Genomic DNA, 19,910 nt, shown 5'->3' with positions numbered 1-19,910 from the left:
TAAGTATTTTATATTTTAGAAGGGTAAGTCATAGCCCATTATGTCCTGCCTGTACTAGCTTTTAATGCAGGCTGCTAAATATATTTAGTAAATTTCATTTTGGTTTCATAGAGAAATGATGTTTCAAGAAAGAGAAAGCAACTTTAGAAGTTAGAAATGGAACAAGAAGCTTATTTTGGAATTTGGCTCAAATTCTGCCTCAAAATTTAAAATAAAACTTAAGTTACTTGATATTATTTAGTAATATTGCTAGTTTTGTTTTCTCTATACCCCCACTCTTTTATCTTATTCATTTTATCTTTTTGTGAAAAATTCCTAAACAGTGTAAATATGCATTTCTTTTTTTGCACTGAGTCTTCGTCGCTTTTGAGCAACCTTTCTCTAGTTGTGGCAAGTGGGGGATACTCTTTGTTATGGTGTGGGGATTTCTCATTGTGGTGGCCTCTCGTTGCAGAGCACAGGCTCTGGGCACGGGCTTCAGTAGTTGCAGCATGCAGGCTTGAGGGCTCTGGAGTGAAGGCTCGCTAGTTGTGGCACACGAGTTTAGTAGCTCTGCAACATGTGGAATCTTCTCAGGCCAGGGATGGAACTCGTGTCCCCCGCATTGGCAGGAGGATTCTTATCTACTGCTCCACCAGGGAAGTCCCAACATGCATTACTACAATAAGCATTTCTGAAAAACAAAAGCTTTTAACATAAGCACATTAAATTCATAAATCTAAATATCTTAAAATCATCAAATAACCACAGGTTAATGTTCAGAATTTTGCATGTTCTAGTGACTTTAGCAGTATATTAAATATAGTTTAAAAGAAAAAAGATACAGACTTCAAAAATCAAGAGTGGAGACCTCTGTTTCTGATAACAACAGTCACTGCCCTCCTGCTATAAACAGCTCTAAAACTGTACAAAACATAGAAAGCAAGCAGTCTGAAATGTTGGACAACATGCAGAGCAGAACTGAGAAACAAATGAGGTGAGCCTTATGATTGTCGTGGCTTTCTGCTTGGTGGCATTTTTGAGATAATGGTACAGGAGAAGGAATGCAAGCTGGGCACAAAGTTCTGTCTGATTTGAAGAGAAAGATCAAAGTTCTGGGAGACCAGGATGACCAAATAGGTGTCTGGAAAGAGGGAAGCTGACTCAAAAAAAGACTACAGAAATCTTCATAAATTTGGCTGAAGAGTAAACTATATATGCACATATTGAGACCCCACAAAGCTGGGCAAAGAATAACTAAAATGGAAAGAACAATTGCTGGGAAACTGAACTGAAGAAGAATTGCCAGAACTTAAATAAGGCAGCCATAAAGAAGGCTGAGCACCGAAAAATTGATGCTTTTGAACTGTGGTGTTGGAGAAGACTCTTGAGAGTCCCTTGGACTGCAAGGAGATCAAACCTGTCAATCCTAAAGAAAATCAGTCCTGAATATTCATTGGAAGGACTGATGCTGAAGTTGAAGCTCCAGTACTTTGGCCACCTGATGTGAAGAGCTGACTCGTTAGAAAAGACCCTGATGCTGGGAAAGATTGAAGGCAGGAGGAGAAGGGGACGACAGAGGATGAGATGGTTGGATGGTATCACCAACTCAATGGACATGAGTTTGAGCAAGCTCTGGGAGACGGTGAATGACAGGGAAGCCTGACATGCTGCAGTTCATGGGGTCACAAAGAGTCGGACATGACTGAGCAACTGAACAGCAACAGTATTGATAGGTCTATGATATTTATAGGAGTAATATATAAAATATGTTAGAACATGCGAAAATAATAGCACAAAGGAGAGAGAACAGAACCATTACATATTGGAGTAAAATGCTAATGTTTTTGTGAGAATTAAGTTACTGTTCTGAAATAGATTGTGGTAAATTAAGATACATATTGTATTCTGTGAGCAAACTATAAGAAAATAACTCAGGGAAAAGGTAAAAAAATCAACAGGAATTGAAACAGTATACCTGATACAAGAAAACAGTAAAGGAGAGACAGAAAAACAAACTTAAGGAAAGCATGAAACAAAAAGAAAAAGAATGGGAGAGAAAATGCAACCATATCAATAATTTTACTGGGACTTCCTTGGTGGTCCAGTGACTAAGATTCCATGCTTTCAATGCAGGGGTTGCTGATTGCATCCCTGGTCAGGGAGCTGAGATTCTACATGCCATGCAGCATATTTCCACCCCTCCACAAAAAAAAAAAAAAAAAAAAAAGATTAAAAAACCAACAATTTTTATTAAATGTGGACAGACTGAACACTTCACCCAGAAGACAAATTGTCAGTATGGATTAAAAAACAAGACCCAGCTTGTGCTGTCTATAAGAGACAAGCTTTAGATTGAAATACACAAATAGGTTGAAAGTAAACAGATGGAAAAACGCATACTGTGCAGATAGAACACTCCACCCAATGATTACAGAATAAACATTCTTTAGATACATACTTGGAACATTCTCTAGGGTAGAGCATAGATTGGGCTACTAAATAAGTCTTAATTTAAGAAGATTAAAATCATTCAAAATATATTCTTTGACCAGAACTAGAAAATTAAACTAGAGATTCTCAACAGAATCTTTGGAAATTCAGCATCATGCTTCTATGTAATTTTGAACTGAATGAAAATGAAAAGCTACCACCATTAATGTGATGTGGCCAAGATAGTAATACAGCTCTGCAATCCTGTGTCACAAAAGAGAAAAGAGAGAAAGCTCTTATCAGTAACAGCCTTCAACATTGAGAAATTAGAAAAGGACTTCCCTGGTGATCCACTGGTTAAGAATCTGCCTGCCAATGCAGGGGATGAGGGTTTGATCCCTGGTCCGTGAAGATTCCACCTACCGCAGACTGACTAAGCCCGTGCGCTGCAACTACTGAAGCCTGCTCACACTAGAGCCCATACTCCACAAGGGACACCACAGCAGTGAGAAGCCGGCACACCACAGCGAAGAGTAGCCCCTGCTTGCCCAGTTAAAGGAAGCCCACATGCAGCAACGAAGACCCATCACAGCCAAAAATAAATACATAAAGTTTTTTTAAAACTTAGCAAAAAGAAGAGCAAAGCCCAAAGCAAGCAGAAGGAAAAAATAAAGATTAGAATGGATATCAGTGAAACAGGAAACAAAAACAGTAACAAAATCTGTAATCATTGAAAAAAGTTTTTTTAATTGATAAACCTAGACTAAGAAAATAAGAGGGTAGACTCAAATTGTCAAAAGCAGACAAGATGAAATGTTTGTCAGGTAGTATCATAAATACATTTAATCAGACAACCTAGGTGAGATGGACCAACTCCTGGGAAGGTACAGATTAACATTCTGAATAAATCTGTAGAAGTAAATACAACAATTCAAAATTGTCCCACAAAAAGAAAAGCACAGGCCCATATGACTTCACTGGTGAGTCCATCAAAAGAAGGAAGAATACTAATACTCAAACTCACTCATAAAGTAAAAGAGGAATAATTCATAACTTGTCCTGTGTGGCCAGTATTTTTCTGATACCAAAGCCAAGCAAAAACATCACAATAAAAGGAAGTCTACTATATTCCTCAGACACAGAGATGGAGAAATACTTAATAAAGTATTAGCAAACTGAATCCAGCAACATATAAAAGGGTTGGGTCTTATCTAAGTGGGATTTATCCCAGAAATACGTGTGGTTTAACATCTGAAAATCAATTAATGTAATTTTCCATAATATTAGAATAAAGCAGAGAACAACAAACTTTTCTGTATAGGGCTGGATAAGGAAATATTTTAGGCTTTGTTGGCCTTGTAGTCTCTGTCAGTGTCAACTCTGCCAGTGTTTTACAAAGTGGCCACAGATAGTACGTTAACAAATGAACATGGCTCTGCTCCAACAAAACTTTATCTCATGTTGCTGAGACATAGTTTAATGTCACATGTCACAAAATAGTATCTTCTTTTGACTTTCTTTCAACCATTTAAAAATACCAAAACCATTCTTGACTTCCTGGACATACAAAAATAAGCAGCTGCTGAGATTTACTGTCCTCTGGAATGAATAAAGGACAAAAACCACAGGATCATTTTCATTGTGATGGGCAGCTTCTAAACTGGCCCCCAAATAATCACTGCCTCTTCCTGTTTGCACTTTTGTGTAATCTTCTCCCCTTGAGTGTACACTGGACATAGTGTCTCATTTTCTAACAATAGAATACTGCAAAAGAGATTGTGTATCACTTTGGAGATTAGGTTCCAAAAAGACTGTGTCTTCTATCTTGCTCTACTTTCTTCTCCAGCTCTGGAAGCATTCTGCCCTCTTGTGAGTAGCTCTGTGAAGAGGCCCATGTGGCAAGAAACTGAGGTCTCTGGCCAACAGCCAGCAAGAACTTAAATTCTATCAAAAACCAAATGGGGAAGCTTGGAATTGGGTCATCTTAAGTCTGCCAACCTCCACTTAACCTAAATGAGTTTGGAAGGGAATCAGTATCTAGCGACCTTTGAGATGGTTCCAGCTGTGGCTAGTATACCTTGATGGTAGCCTTGTGAGAGATCCTGAGTCCAAGTCACCCTGCTGTGCTGCCTGTGCACATATTCCTGACTCATGAAAACTGAGATAATAAATAATTATTATTTTAAGCTGCTCGGTTTTAAGGTAATTTGCTATGCAATAGTAGAACTAACTGATGCTTCATTAGATGCAGTAAAAGCACAGAACAAACTCTTAACACTCATTTATGAATCTCCTGGTGGTTCAAATGGTTAGGACTCAGTGCTTTCACTGCTGGGACGCAGGTTCAGTCCCTCATTGGGGAACTAAGATCCTGCAAGTTGAGTGGCACCGCCAGAAAAAAAGCAACAAAGAATAGAAAGGAGTTTCCTTAGTATGATCAAAAGCTTCCATGAAAAACCTACTGAGAATAAGAAATACCAGATTTCTACACTGAAAAGCATTAAATTATATATCAAGAATATATAGAGAAAGCAGAAGATACTAAGAAGAGATGGCAAGAATACACAGAAGAACTATACAAAAAAGATCTTCATGACCCAGATAACCACGATGGTATGATCACTCACCTAGAGCCAGACATCCTGGAATGTGAAGTCAAGTGGGCCTTAGGAAGCATCACTACGAACAAAGCTAGTGGAAGTGATGGGATTCCAATTGAGCTATTTCAAATCCCAAAAGATGATGCTGTGAAAGTTAATATGCCAGCAAATCTGGAAAACTCAGCAGTGGCCACAGGACTGGAAAAGGTCAGTTTTCATTCCAGCCCTAAAGAGAGGCAGTGCTAAAGAATGCTCAAACTACCACACAATTGCACTCATCTCACACACTGGTAAAGTAATGCTCAAAATTCTCCAAGCCAGGTTTCAACAGTACATGAACCGTAAACTTCCAGATGTTCAAGCTGGATTTAGAAAAGGCAGAGGAACCAGAGATCCATTGGGTTATCGAAAAAGCAAGAGAATTCCAAAAAAAAAAACATCTATTTCTGCTTTATTGACTATGCCAAAGCCTTTGACTGTGTGGGTCACCACAAACTGTGGAAAATTCTGAAAGAGTTGGGAATACCAGATAACCTGACCTGCCTCTTGAGAAACCTGTATGCAGGTCAGGAAGCAACAGTTAGAACTGGACATGAAACAGCAGACTGGTTCCAAATTGGGAAAGGAGTATGTCAAGGCTGTATATTGTCACCCTTCTTATTTAACTTATATGCAGAGTACATTATGAGAAACGCTGGGCTGGATGAAGCACAAGCTGGAATCAAGATTGCTGAGAGAAATATCAATAACCTCAGATAGCGGATGACACCACCCTTATGGCAAAAAGCAAAGAAGAACTAAAGAGCCTCTTGGTAAAAGTGAAAGAAGAGAGTGAAAAAGTTGACTTAAAGCTCAACATTCAGAAAACTAAGATCATGGCACCTGGTCCCATCACTTCGTGGCAAATATTTGGGGAAACAGTGGAAACAGTGGCAGACTTTATTTTTGGGGGCTCCAGAATCACTGCATATGGTGACTGCAGCCATGAAATTAAAAGATGCTTACTCCTTGGGAGAAAAGTTATGACCAACCTAGACAGCAAATTAAAAAGCAGAGATATTACTTTGCTAACAAAGGTCTGTCTAGTCAAGGCTATGGTTTTTCCACTAGTCATGTATGATGTGAGAGTTGGGACTATAAAGAAAGCTGAGCACCGAAGAACTGATGCTTTTGAACTGTGGTGTTGGAGAAGACTCTTGAGAGTCCTTTGGACTGCAAGGAGATCCAACCAGTCCATCCTAAAGGAGATTAGTCCTGGGTGTTCGTTGGAAGGACTGATGCTGAAGCTGAAACTCCAATACTTAGGCCACCTGATGTGAAGAAGTGACACGTTTGAAAAGACCCTGATGCTGGGAAAGATTGAGGGCAGGAGGAGAAGGGAACGACAGAGGATGAGATGGTTGGATGGCATCACTCACTCAAGGGACATGAGTTTGAGTAAGCTCAGGGAGTTGGTGATGGACAGGGAGGCCTGGAGTGCTGCATCCATGGAATCACAAAGAGTCAGACACTGAGCAACTGAACTGAACTGAACTGAACTGATACAGAGAACATTCTTACAGTCAATAATAACAAGGCAATCCAATTAAAAATAGGCCTGACCTTCCGGGGCGGATGTCACCATGGCGGCGGCCTTGGCTCGGCTCTGGCTCCGCTCGGTCAAGCAGGTTCGGGTTCAGTCTTGCCCCTTCCAGAAGAACGTGGAATCGACAATTTCCTTCCTCCAGGCGGTGAGCAGCAAGAAAGTTCGCTCCACGAACCTCAACTGCTCAGTGATTGCGGACGTGAGGCATGACAGCTCCGAGCCTTGCGTGGACGTGCTGTTCGGAGATGGGCATCGCTTGATTATGCGTGGCGCTCACCTGACCGCCCAGGAAGTGCTGACTGCTTTCGCCTCCCACATCCAGGCCAGGGGCGCGGCGGCGAGCAGGGACAAGCCTAGCGCCAGTACCGGGTGCTGACAGCACAAAAGAGACCAGTCAACAGATTTTAACCCAAGACTGCTAAGGACACTTATTTAAGAAGAACTTAATTACTTATATCACTATCTGGAGGGCCACAGAATGCCAAAAAAAAGAAGAGGCCTGTGACTACAAACCTAACCAGTGTTTATGGGACGAGGAAAGACGAGGGGTGCGGACAAATTTGAATTTATTTCAGTTTCTTACCGTCACTCACTGCTTAACCCTTTTGAATTTGGCTTTTCCTTCCACTACTCAAGGTACCTCTTACTCTATTAGAAATGCTGTTTTCTCAGTCCTCATCTTTCCATTTCAGTCGCATTTGCCACTCTTAATACACTCCTTGTGGAACTTCTCTTCCTCTCCGGTCCCTTGTCTTAACCATAAGGGTGTACTACTCTCCTTTCTTTTATTTTTGGGGCATCTTGTCTTCTGTCATGACTTGAACTGTCCTCTTGGGTTAAATCCTATATTTGTGTTGGGCTCTAATCTTAAGTTCTGTGCTATATAGTCAGGGTACCTACTACCAATTTTCGCCAAATTCCAGCAACACTTTCTGTCCAAAATAAAACTGATAATCTTGCATACTGTCTATAATGATCGTTGAACAACGGCAGGTTTGAACTGCAGGGGTACTCGTATATGCCTATTTTTAAAATAAATACTACATGATCTGTGGTGGTTTGGGGAAAAAAAAAAAAAATAGACCTGAGACTTCCCTGGTGGTCCAGTGGTCAAGACTCTGCACATCCATTGCATGGGGCACAGATTTGATCTTTGGTCAGGGAACAAAGATCCCACATGCCACACAATGTGGCCCCAAAAAAAGAAAATTAATCAACTGATAAAAGCCCTAAGCACTTAGACAGACCTTTCACCAAGGAAAGAGATGATTGGCTATGTTCAAGAAAGAGTGTTCATTACTAAACTGCAGAAGAAAACCACAAGAGGAAGTTTGACAAAGGCATTTATGATACATTTGGGAAAAGTTGAACACAGACTGGGACTGGGTGTCAGACATTAAGGAATTTAAATCCTTATATGTTAGAAATATGTCTGAAATATTTGGTGAAATATATGGTGAAATAATATGTCTGGGATTTCCTCTAAAAGATTGGAACAAGGGAAAAAAAGGAAATAGATGAAATAGCGAGAGTAGAATATTGATAAATGTCAGAGTTTAATGATGGTATATGTGCATTCTCTGTTAGTCTTGAGAGTATATTTGAGATTTTCCATACCTGAAAAAAAAATTTAAATGAGGAACTTGACCACTGTGAGAAAAGAGCTTTTAACAAATTCATAAAGGAAAGCAGGCAGTAGTATTACATAACTTAGTTTCTTTCAGCCTAACACTAGTCCATCCTCAGTATACCTTGCAAAAATCTGATTATTTTGTTAATGCCATGCACAAGGTTATCGTGAACAGAAAGAGATTTAAGTGAAAGAGCAGAGACAGCTTTTGGTTTTCATGTATCACAACTCGCTAGCATGTTCTAGCTAGCTTTCTGGTGTTGTGAATTTACAAAATGCCTGTAAATCTTTTACCAGCACAAATGTAGTCACTGTGAATAGCTATTAATGTTTCCAAATGTGAATCAAGAACGATCTTCCCCCTGTGCAAATTCTTATACACAGCACAACTTTTTTTATCCTTTGAGAACCTACCTCTTCCTCAAGGTTAAAGATCCCTGGATTTATAACTACTTTTTATTAATATTTGGGGTATGGAAATTTTAGTTTTTGTAATACTTGAGAATCATGTATGAAATTCTAAAGATGTGTTCTTATTTGTTTATTGAAAATTATGTATAATATTATTATATGCTTAGTAGACTGTGTTCATATTTGTTTATTATTTTCTCCTTTTTCAGTACATGTACTAGCCTTAGCAAGTTTTGTTCCAAACTCAGGCACCTTGACTTGGCTTCCTGTACATCAATAACAAACATGTCTCTAAAAGCTCTGAGGTAAATTTCTTATAACAAGAATGTCCAATAATCAGAACAAATACTTATTTAAGTTGGAATTGAAAGAAACTTTTGTTTTATAGATATGTACTGTGGTTCAAAATTGACCCTTTGTTTTACCACTTGCCCAAATTATAGGACAAATTCAGATGAAATGACTAGCAGTAACTAGGATTTCTGAACAGAATAGTAGTTTGTACATGAATGAAGTGCTTAGCACAGGATTCTGTATGTAGTAAGCACTCAGTAGGTTTTCATTGTTTTAATGTGATTGTAATTTTTAAAACTGCATTACAAAAAGATATTTCTTGAAAGGAGGGTGAAGTGCCCATTCTCTTTGCACTTTTACTTTTTTATCAGCCTTTTATAAATGATTATGGTCCCATGCATTACTTACATTATGAATAATAAGAATTAAACTATTAAAAGAAGAAATTAAATTTAGTTAAGTAGAGTGTAAGTAATATGAAAATGTGGCTCCTTCTATACTTAAGAACACATATATCTAAGGCTGGTTGGTATAGTAAATAAGGTAGTATAACAGTGTTCATAGTTTATAGCACTTCATGTAAATGAGCTCATTTATTTGAAAATCTTGTGAGGTAGACACTTTCCAGATAAAATCTAAAACACTTCTGAATCCCAGTTATTGTGATTCAACCATGGGAGGTAACTGAATAAGTCATCCTTAAGTTTCTCAGAGTCTATAAGAAGAAAAAAGACACTTAAGTATGTTTTAGTACAGAGGAATAAGTGTCAGGGTAAAAATGAATGCATCAATTTGAGGAGAACTTAGAAGGACTATTGCTAATCTTGGTCTGAGAGAGGCTTTGGCAGACTTCCTGAGGTGACTGCCTGAAGTAACACTTTTAATGCTGAAGAATGAACTTGAACCAAGATCCCTGGCTTTATTTTATAAAACCAAGCAGTATTTTCCAAAAAATGCCCTAAAGCTTGGGATTCTTCTATAGTTTAAATGTATAGTTAAATTAAATGTAAATTAAATTTAAATGTATAGTTAATTCTTCTGTAGTTTAAATCAAAAAATGAAATAGTATTTGATAGAAGGCAGAGATCTAATATCATATATCCTAAATTCAGCCTGTGTAAAATATACCCTATATATGTCCCAGAAAAGAAAATTTTGCAGATCCTTTGTAATTTTTAAAAGAAAATTTTCCATGTCCTCATTACTAATGCTTTGATAAGTGCTTGAATTGTTTGATAGAAAACTTTGAGATTGAATCTGATTCTTCATTAATTACTCTGTTAACTTGAATGAATGAATCACTTAATTTCCATTTCTTGTCTGAGACTGTTAAAGTTGTGATAAGTGCAGAAAGAATATATTTTGAAAAGTATAAAGCTCCATAAAATCTAACATATCTGAAAAACAGCATTGTGCTTGAGCTTGTTAAGGTAGATTTGAGCTAGTCCTCCTAGTGGTGTCTCCCACGTGAACACCGCAAGCATTGATAAATATGCCTTTTGTTGTTATGGAATAACCAATAAAATGAGACATTGGTGCCTTTAGAGTTGGATTTAGTCATATGTTTGTTTCATTTGTTTTATTCCTAAGTGAGGGATGTCCACTGTTGGAGCAATTAAACATTTCCTGGTGTGACCAAGTAACCAAGGATGGTATCCAAGCTCTAGTGAGAGGCTGTGGAGGTCTTAAAGCCTTATTCTTAAAAGGCTGCACACAGGTAATAATAACTCCCTGTCTTAACTTTAGATTGATAGAGGCGCCATGAGCTTGGTGGGCAGCCCAGGATGTTGGCTAGAGAGATACGTAGTTGTGTGTTACTAACCAAAAACCCATGCTTACCAAAAATTAAAGTATTTTCCCTAGAGTGAAAAAGTAGAAGAGGGAATTCCTTAGACGCCACGCTTCCACTGCAGGGGGCGTGGGTTCAGTCACTGGTTGAGGAACTAAGATCATGCATGCCATGCAGCATGGCCTTCCGCACCCCCATCCCGGCCCCCCAAAAAGGAGAAAAATTAACACCTGACCAAAGATAAAATTTTTGATGAGAGGCAAAGATGAGGAGAGAAAATCATATAGAACAGGTGCTGTTGGCAAGAAAGGTTTCATGTAATTTAATCTGAAAAGAAAACACGCTAGGTTGTCAACTGCCTGAGACCTTGAGCTGGATGTGCAAAGTTTATAGCAACCTACATTTTATAGTGTTGATGCTTATTTCCTGCCAGTCACATCACAAATCCAACATATTTTGTCATTAAAATTTTTAATATCTCAGTGTTTTACAGTGGGGGAAAAAAGGATTTGACATGGTAACAACATGTGGAAGGAAATGATCAAGAGTGGGTTTAGAAGTGACTGACAAAGTAGGGCTATGCTCTTATTCCCCCTTTTTTTATTAAAGGTTGCTAAAACCATGCCTTGGTTTCTGTTTTTCTTTTAATGCCCTCATTCTTTCACCATAATGGGAGGATTTCCCATTGTTTGAAACAGAGCTTCGAAAGTATGACTGCCTTAAAACAACAGCTTGAACTTCTGGTTATTTATGGAACCCTGAAAAATATTGATTGGGATGCATCATTATAGTCAAGTTACTTGCCATCTGGTCTCAGCACTGTACTCATAGCAGTGATCTTCCAGCAGTAGATAAACTGCAGATTCCTCTCTCAGCTCCTGCTCCCAGAAGTTTGTTAAGGAACTTTACATGGAGTGTAGAAATGTGAAAGTTACTTTAGTTTCAAAATCCTTCCGGAGAATTCTGTGAAGAATATTTAATTTATCAGAAGAAATATCCATGAACACTAGGCAGTGCTTATCTTTCCCTTGATTTGGTGATACGAAATTAATGTGGCCCAAACTGATGACAAAGACTAATAACTGTACTAATCATATGAATTGCACTTTTATATGATCCTTTGAAACTTCGTTAGCTACATTTAAAATGTATTGATGAATGTGTACACTCTGTGTGTGTATGTACACTCTTAAACCTTTAAGATTTTAAAGTTTTAAAATTCTAAACAATATCAGTAATAGTTTTTTCTCTCTCTTTTTAATTTTTCTAGCTAGAAGATGAAGCTCTCAAGTACATAGGTGCACACTGTCCTGAACTGGTGACTTTGAACTTGCAGACTTGCTTAGTAAGCAGTCCTTCCAACCGCTCTTTTGTGCTAGTAATTCATTTCAGTAATGTTAAGAGTTTCAGTCATAATGACCAGCAGTTTGTCCACTTCATCCCTGAGGATTCAAGTAAACATCATGCTTTTTTACATGCTCAGCATTGCTCACTCCTAGGGCCTTTGACGTAGATGAGATAGAGAGTAGCTTATACAGAATTCCAAGTAAACTCAAGTACAACTCCACCCCTTTCTCTTCTACTTAGGAAAACTTACTTTTTAGAAGTAAATTATTCATAAACTTTGGTCTTTAAAATATTTTTGGTAAATTAATTGCAGTCACATCAATTTAAGATCTATCAGTCATGACTATTGGGGACCACTGATATAAGTAGATGACAAGCAAAGTATACCCTTTAAATTATTCTCAGTTAGTATTTATAGTTTACATTTGATTTGTTTATTTAGACTATCAACTTTTTTGTGTCTATCACAAAAAAGATTTTGATTTTGGATTTTGCTCATAGAATTAACTGAAACTATTCAGGATCCTAGAACAGTGACGGTACACCTTTAACTTTCCTCTCTTGCCTTAAAAATTACGTATGTGTATTACTTTGGAGTAAGAGCCTCTCATTGCAGTGAAAAAAGTTAGGGTTTTCCTTGTTTTTGCTAACCCTTCTGGTGGTTATACTTTCTGTTTATTCTTTGGTCACTTGAGACTTAAGAGCACAGTGGTCATTTTAGGGTGACACATATAGGGCCATGTTTTGTGCAGTTTAAGCATCCTGTCCTTCCAGCCCTTAAGCTGCTACTGTTGCTAAGTCGCTTCAGTCATGTCCGACTCTGTGCGACCCCGTAGACTGCAAGGATGGTGCTAAAAGTGATGTTTAAGATGCTCCTAGAGACTGAGTTAAGGAGATGATATTTTGATTCCCATAGTTGCTAACTACCAGAAATTTGCCTACTTTCATTTATGAAACTAAAGTCTTTGGCCTGAAAGAAAGATCTTACACAACTTTTGTAAACATGAAACTGTCATCTTACAGTGATAGGAAAAAACTGATAAATCTTCAGATTTTATTTATGTACACATGCACAGGTATTACATGTTTATGTTACATATAAACACATACATACCATGCCTAGCGTTTACCGTTTTGGTTTCCTTTCCTCTACCCTCTGGCATAAAGAACCAGCTCCGTCATGTGTTTATTTTACTGTTTACCTTCACCCAGATCTTAGGGCGTGAGTCATTCCATCCGTCATTCCTGTGCAATGTGATGAAATGATTCTCAGCATTCATAAGACTTCTTGAAGTTTCTGCCCGAAACTGTTGAAGTGACCGAAGTATGTACTTAATGCAGTCTCTTTTTCTTGACTAAGTTGAAAACATAAAAGTTTAGTAGATTTTTACTCTTTTTAAAAATCATGAGTATTGGTAATATGACTTTCTTCATCTTTTTTCCTCAATAATCCCTTACAGAATTTAAAACGTGAAGGAAAAAAAGGCAGCACAGCCCTCACAATACTTTCCTGTGTATATACACCTTATCAACTCATTCTTATGACAGATCTTGTATCTGTCTTTGCATCCATTTTCAGTTGTGTGTTCTACAATACTGAGAGCGTACTGATTTAAGCAATGAATATTTAAAGTTTGAGGGTTTTTTGTTTGTTTTTGTTTGTTTGTTTCAGTTGTCCTTACAACCGAAGAATACTGCTTGATTAAACAGAGATGACAGGAAAGCTTTATTCTGAGGCTTACACAAAATTAGTGAATCTATCAAGATAGGGATAAATTAGAATGTTGATTATATCCAATATAAGATGTTTATACGTGACATCTTTTTTTTTTTAATGTAACATCTTCTGTGTTCTTTTTCATTTTAAAATTAAAACAGTAATTTGAAACATACAAAATTTGAGTTGGATACAACTGTTTCCATTAAATTAGGATAGTCTTTATATTATAAAACTGAAATTTAGAAATAAATGGATCTATGGTTGATATAAGACTGCAGTAGTGTCATCCACAGGTTGTTAAAGTAACTTAGTATCAATTTTGAACTTGTAAATGTGTTTATACTGTTAAAATACTGCTGTTCTTATCTGTTTTCTAGGTTTTAAAATCATTTAATTGAACCTACACCAAGATGCACCCCATGCTGTTCCCAGTCCTGTTACTCCCATTAGGTTAAAAGAACCCCATTATAGCTTCTTCCCTTTGCACCAGCAATGAGCACAGATTCTCTTGAAAACTAAATCAAAAGGAACTGGAAGGAAGAAAGAAAGTGTTCATTTTCTTTTAGGTCTGCTACGTGATTAATATCAAATCTGCTTTTATTTCTTTTTGGCACTTACTTCACAGAGGTAACTTTTTTTGTCTTTATCTTCTGCTAAGTTACTGATAACTCTGGGTTTTTCCCTCTTGTTTTTTTAGCAAATCACAGATGAAGGTCTCATTACTATATGCAGAGGGTGCCATAAGTTACAGTCCCTCTGTGCCTCTGGCTGCTCCAACATCACAGATGCCATCCTGAACGCTTTAGGTCAGAACTGCCCTCGGCTTAGGTAAACATTTTTGTTTATCTCAAAAAATCAGAGAAAAGGAGCAGCAGCCTCCACTCATGCTCATTCCTTGGAAACTTGAAATTTCTAAGGTAGACTCTACAAGGCCACTACTACCTTTTCAGATGCCTACCTACTTGCTTCCTACCTCATTTGATTACATGTAATTGGCCTGAACCTGGGGGTCATAGTCCTCATTTTCTACTTCTTGCTGTCCATACTAGAATATAACTAGTACTAAAATACCAACATTTTATCTCATTACTTGAGAAAAGAAATAAAGTCATTTTCTCTTATTAATGCTTTCATGTAATTTCTTTCTGAAGAAAATTTATAGAGGCCTACCTATTCTATTGTAGTAATGATGTCAGGTACATAGCGGGGAATATTTAAAGCGAAAAAACAACTCTTTTGTACTGATGGTTTTAAAGCAAGCTTTATTTCTCTGTGGCTCCTCTTCTCTACCTGAGTACAAGATTGGCTGAATGTTTACTAAGAATGCTATGTTAGCAGACACATGGCATCAAGCCCATCTTGATTTTCAGTCTTTAAAACAAAGCTTCATTGTACTTACATATTAAACGTGTCAGCCATAAACGACTTACAGATATTAATTCATTTAATCATCATAACACCATATAAGCACTGTTATCACCTCTATGTTATAGATGAGAAAACCAAAGCACAAAGAGGTGGAGTAAACAGTTCAAGGTCTCACAGTTAGTAAGGGCAGGAATAAGTGTTCACTCCCAGGCAGTCTAGCTCCAAAACCTACAAAACCACTTTTCTTACCTATAACAATCATTGTAAACCAATAAAAACTTTCTTAAAACTTTTTTGTAATGATCTGGCCATGGGCCTTTATATGGTTTTGCTTTAACTTTTTTAGTAATTTGTAAGCAAACATACAGTGTTCTTCGGTATTGTCATACAGACACCACCAGACTTTGCACAGAAAAGAGCTACTACTTTTGATTCCCCAAGCCTGTGGTTGGTGTTTAGGGTTGTGTTCAGCAGTTCCTGAATAGGAGAGTGACTGCCAGCTCAGCTTCCTTCTCTGCTGGGCCTCCCTGAAAGCCTGTGGGAGGAGGCAGGAAGCTTAAGGATATTTTTTTTCATATATATGGAATTTCTTATTTGGGACAGGCCTGTGATTAACCAGTCCCTTCATCGTATTTTTAAAAGCTGTTTAAATCTGAGTGAACCTACATGTGAAATAAGGAAAGAGAATAATTTACTTTAGCAGCAAGATTAACTGAAACAGAGTATTTATCTCCATTTCCTTTGTTTTCTAGGAGCAGGCTGCCCTCTGGGGGTAAGCAGTATGCTATCACGAAGGCTTTTTAATGCATTTATCATGCATTTTGGCATTAACTACAAGCTTCTATTATGTTCTTCTGATTGCGTCACCCTGAAATATATTTACAGGACCACTTTTTGATGACTCCATGAAAGAGAATGGCAAGATCTGTATACAGACTTGCTTAGCTGTGAATGTCATTCTGTGTTACATAGACCTTAGGGAATAGGAGGTTGTTTTCTTAAATTCTTGCTCTTTTAGAAGACCCAGTTTTCAGGGACCAAGGGGTTGACTTTCACTTTGTTTTTTTAACAGAATATTAGAAGTGGCAAGATGTTCTCAATTAACCGATGTAGGCTTTACCACTCTGGCCAGGGTAAGTGTTTTCTTCAGGTTCTGTAGGCTTTGTTCAGGATTTTTAATTTCAGAAGAATGAACAACATAGGGAAATGTAAGGAACAGAAAATTGAGGAATGGGATGTGGGAGAATACATCTGTGGCTGGTGTTCCTGAGCATTCTTGGGCAGAAGCTTCAGGCAAGTGCTCTGGAAAGGTAGACATGGGTTGGAGAGCATGACACTCCTTCAAGAGACTTGATTTTCCACTTTTTCATAAGATGCTAGGTTAAACTGAGCAGGCATTTCCTAGTGCTTTGTGAAAGATTTACTTGGTTATTTGGTGTGCAACTGGTGAATGAATGTTGAAAGAAACATGTAAGCCTAATCTAAATGGAGAGATTTTTTTTTCATTATATTTTTAATGGAATAACTTGGCATGAAAAGGTAGGAAAACCAATTACATTTATGGTTTTAAAGTGAAAGTGAAGTCGCTCAGTCGTGCCCAACTCTTTGCGACCCCATGGATAGTAGCCTGCACCAAGCTCCTCCGTCCATGGGATTTTCAAGGCAAGAGTACTGGAGTGGGTTGCCATTTCCTTCTCCATAAATGGAGAGATGTTAAGAGATTTTCTGTGTTCTCCACAAGATATTAATACATGAAGGGGCTTTTAAGTCACTGTATAATAGTATTTAAAGTATACCATCTTTGACCAGTGTAATGGACCACGAGAAAGGGCATTTGCTTTCAGGGCAGATCAATGGAATACTAATGGGGGAGGGAACAGGGGGCAGCGCTTGGCATAACTAGATTAAGACACAGATTCCCTTCCTGTGCTTCCAAAGAAATCATTTTCATTAAATTGTTTTTGGTTGAAAGGATCTCTATATTATCTCAGTGAATATTCAGGAAATTTATTCCTTTGGACTTCTTAGATAGTAGATACTTTAAGTGTGGAATAATTGAGAAATTCACTATGATACAGGCCTTTTAAAAAAGTGTAAGTAATGGAATAAGGTAGGAAGTGGTATTAAAATGACACCAGTTCTGAAGCTCTTGAGATTTCATCGGTACATTTAATACCATTTATTTTTTTGACCTTAATTTTTTCCTGTATTTTAAATGTTTTTTCTATAATGTTGGGTTGTTTGTATTTTTCAGAATTGCCATGAGCTTGAAAAGATGGACCTGGAAGAGTGTGTTCAGGTAAGATTGTGGATTTTTACTCGGAAATACAGTATAATAGAAATGTACATAATACATGCACGTCGGAACGTTCAATTCCCTACCCTCACATATTATAGAGCCTGCTTGCTGTCCATTTATTGAGGTGTCATCCAGGCATACCAGGCACAGGTGCTCATGCAATTTGTGCTAGGAAAATACATGTCATCAGTAAGGTTGCCATTAGAAAGAAAGAAGGATCAGGCATTCAGATCATAAAGATATTAAGATATTTCTTTAGATCTACAGGGTTATGATACTAGTAAATAATTAAAGCCCCACGACACTGATAGATATCTGTCCCTTTTTAGCTTAATTGGACCTGGAGCCTCATATATCATAAACCCTAGAGACCCAACTCTGTGTGGAACCCTGTCCTTCAGGCAGGCAGACTTACTACCTTATTAACACTTTCTTTTATTACCAATGTTAAGAGCTTTGAGTTTGTTGGTTGGGTAGGGAGAAATTTTAAAGGGGGACTCCTGAAAAGAAGGTGGACTTCCATGATGATCCAGTGGTAACGAATCTGCCTGCCAGTCCAGGGGACATGGGTTTGATCCCTGGTCCAGGAAGGTTCCACATGCCACAGGGCAACTAAGCCCATGCGCCATAACTGCTGAAGCCTGTGTGCCCCAGAGGCTGCGCTGCACAGCAAGAGAAGCCTTTGCAATGAGAATCCCGAGCACCACAACTGTAGTAACCCAGGCTCACCAAAACTAGAGAAGGCCTGTGCACAGCAATGAGGCCCAGCACAGCCAAAATAAAAACTTTTAAAAAAAGCAGTGAATTTTTTTAATGGTAAAAATAAAGAATAAAAGATACTTCGGTAACTATAGCAGCTATATATTCAGTAACTCTATATACTCCAGGTAACTGTTTGTTATCTGGACACTACTTAGTACCTGTCAATCCTAATTAAACTAAAACATGTTCACGTCCGTCTCTTGCACGTGCCTGTGTGTCCTTTCCGGTGTCCACTCCTTCTGAATGATGCACACATGCTTGCCCACTATAATCCCCTACCCCTGCCATTTCTTAGCCCCTGTGGAGTTATGTGATTTATAATAATAATTTCAGAATTGGAGACAAATTTGAAAAGAAACGCTGATTTACTTTTCATCCTAAGATAATTATGAAAGACTGTTGTTTCTCAGGAGTTTTTCCTTATTGAATGTTCGTAGTTAACCCAGCAGCTTCTTTCTGCCATCCTTGAGGGAAATAACTGACATACCAGTTACCAGTCCTGAGTTGTGGCATTGTTTGTAAAAATATGGGTTAGATATCTAAAAACTTGAGGATGTTCCTACATTAATTTTTTTCATGGAACAGTGTCTTCTGATTCACTTCCGTGATGGTTCTAAGGAGATCAAACAAAGTCCAGTGGGTAGAAGTTATGAGGGGACAAGTTTTCGTTTATTTCAAAAACAATTTTCAACGGACCTGTTCAAAGATGACTAGATGAATTTAAGTCTAGCCTGGATAGATTCTCAAAAAACAGGTTCTGGTAGCTGATGGGATTTCAACCTTAAGATTCTGTTGTTTGATAATTATCAGGATATCAGACTGGAAGTGTAGTCAAATGTGGTATGGCCCATGAGTTTTTTGCAGTTACACCTAAAATAAGCTTACATGTTTCTTTCAGATAACAGATAGCACATTAATCCAACTTTCTATACACTGTCCTCGACTTCAAGTATTGGTGAGTTTGACTTTGGAAATTTTATATATTTATTGAATTTATTCAAAACTGAGCTCTATTGGTGTCTGGTTACCATCTTGGGAAAGTATATTTCTCCAAATTGTCAACTTACAGAAGACCAAGGGAGGACTTGTCTAAGGGAGAAAGATAGAAACTGGAAAAGTTAAATGTTTTCTCTATCGATGCTTAGAGATTGAAAACTGACAGTTTTTCTCCCTCCTGCATGAATTACACTCCAGCCTGAATGATGCTTAAATTTCTAGAGATCCAAGAGATGAGATGGCCCCAAATACAGTCTGCTTCCTTCTCACTGGGACTAAATGTTCCTATAAAACAGAACCAATCAAAGCTTTACTTGGAGGGAGTTTCTGCTACTGCTTCCAGTAACACTGTGAGAAAGAATTCAGGTTGTCTGTTCTGTATCTAGGCTCATTTTTGGTGTTCTGTGGCACATTAAACCATGTTTCAGTCAAGGGTTCTGTGTTTCACATGGAGGAACCAGGGATTTAAGGAAAACTTGTAAAGTTAACAGGTGACCACATCTTACAGCTGTAAGAATCATCTTCAGGTAATAAACTATTTGGGCTGCCCTGCATCAGGTATTCAATATTTAGTCCAAATTTCAAAAAAATGTTTACAGGAAAAGCTTGAGTGCCACCCCCACCCTTGTCCCAGTAAGAGAGGAAAAGTATTAATAATTTGTGTGTCAAGAGGGTTGTGGGAGATGTCTTATTTTGT

The 19,910-nt window shown here is 37.9% G+C and overlaps 1 protein-coding gene and 1 pseudogene across 4 annotated transcripts in view; both read left to right on the top strand.

The window, feature by feature from the left end:
• Positions 1-19,910, top strand: part of FBXL20 (F-box and leucine rich repeat protein 20) — a 105,372-nt gene that overhangs the window by 76,834 nt on the left and 8,628 nt on the right. For all 4 annotated transcript variants that reach the window (XM_070773392.1, XM_019981240.2, XM_070773394.1 and 1 more), the window contains 7 exons: positions 8,848-8,943; positions 10,523-10,649; positions 11,992-12,066; positions 14,486-14,616; positions 16,229-16,289; positions 17,411-17,455; positions 19,116-19,172. In XM_070773392.1, coding sequence (XP_070629493.1) covers positions 8,848-8,943; positions 10,523-10,649; positions 11,992-12,066; positions 14,486-14,616; positions 16,229-16,289; positions 17,411-17,455; positions 19,116-19,172 — 592 coding nt within the window. The remainder of the gene's footprint in view (positions 1-8,847; positions 8,944-10,522; positions 10,650-11,991; positions 12,067-14,485; positions 14,617-16,228; positions 16,290-17,410; positions 17,456-19,115; positions 19,173-19,910) is intronic.
• Positions 9-8,841, top strand: LOC139177573 (large ribosomal subunit protein mL53 pseudogene; annotated as a pseudogene).

This window comes from Bos indicus, chromosome 19 (assembly GCF_029378745.1).
Source record: "Bos indicus isolate NIAB-ARS_2022 breed Sahiwal x Tharparkar chromosome 19, NIAB-ARS_B.indTharparkar_mat_pri_1.0, whole genome shotgun sequence".
NCBI classification, from domain to species: Eukaryota; Metazoa; Chordata; class Mammalia; order Artiodactyla; family Bovidae; genus Bos; species Bos indicus.
The sequence above is the reverse complement of the archived record's forward strand: the minus strand, read 5'-3'. Positions and strand labels throughout refer to the sequence as shown.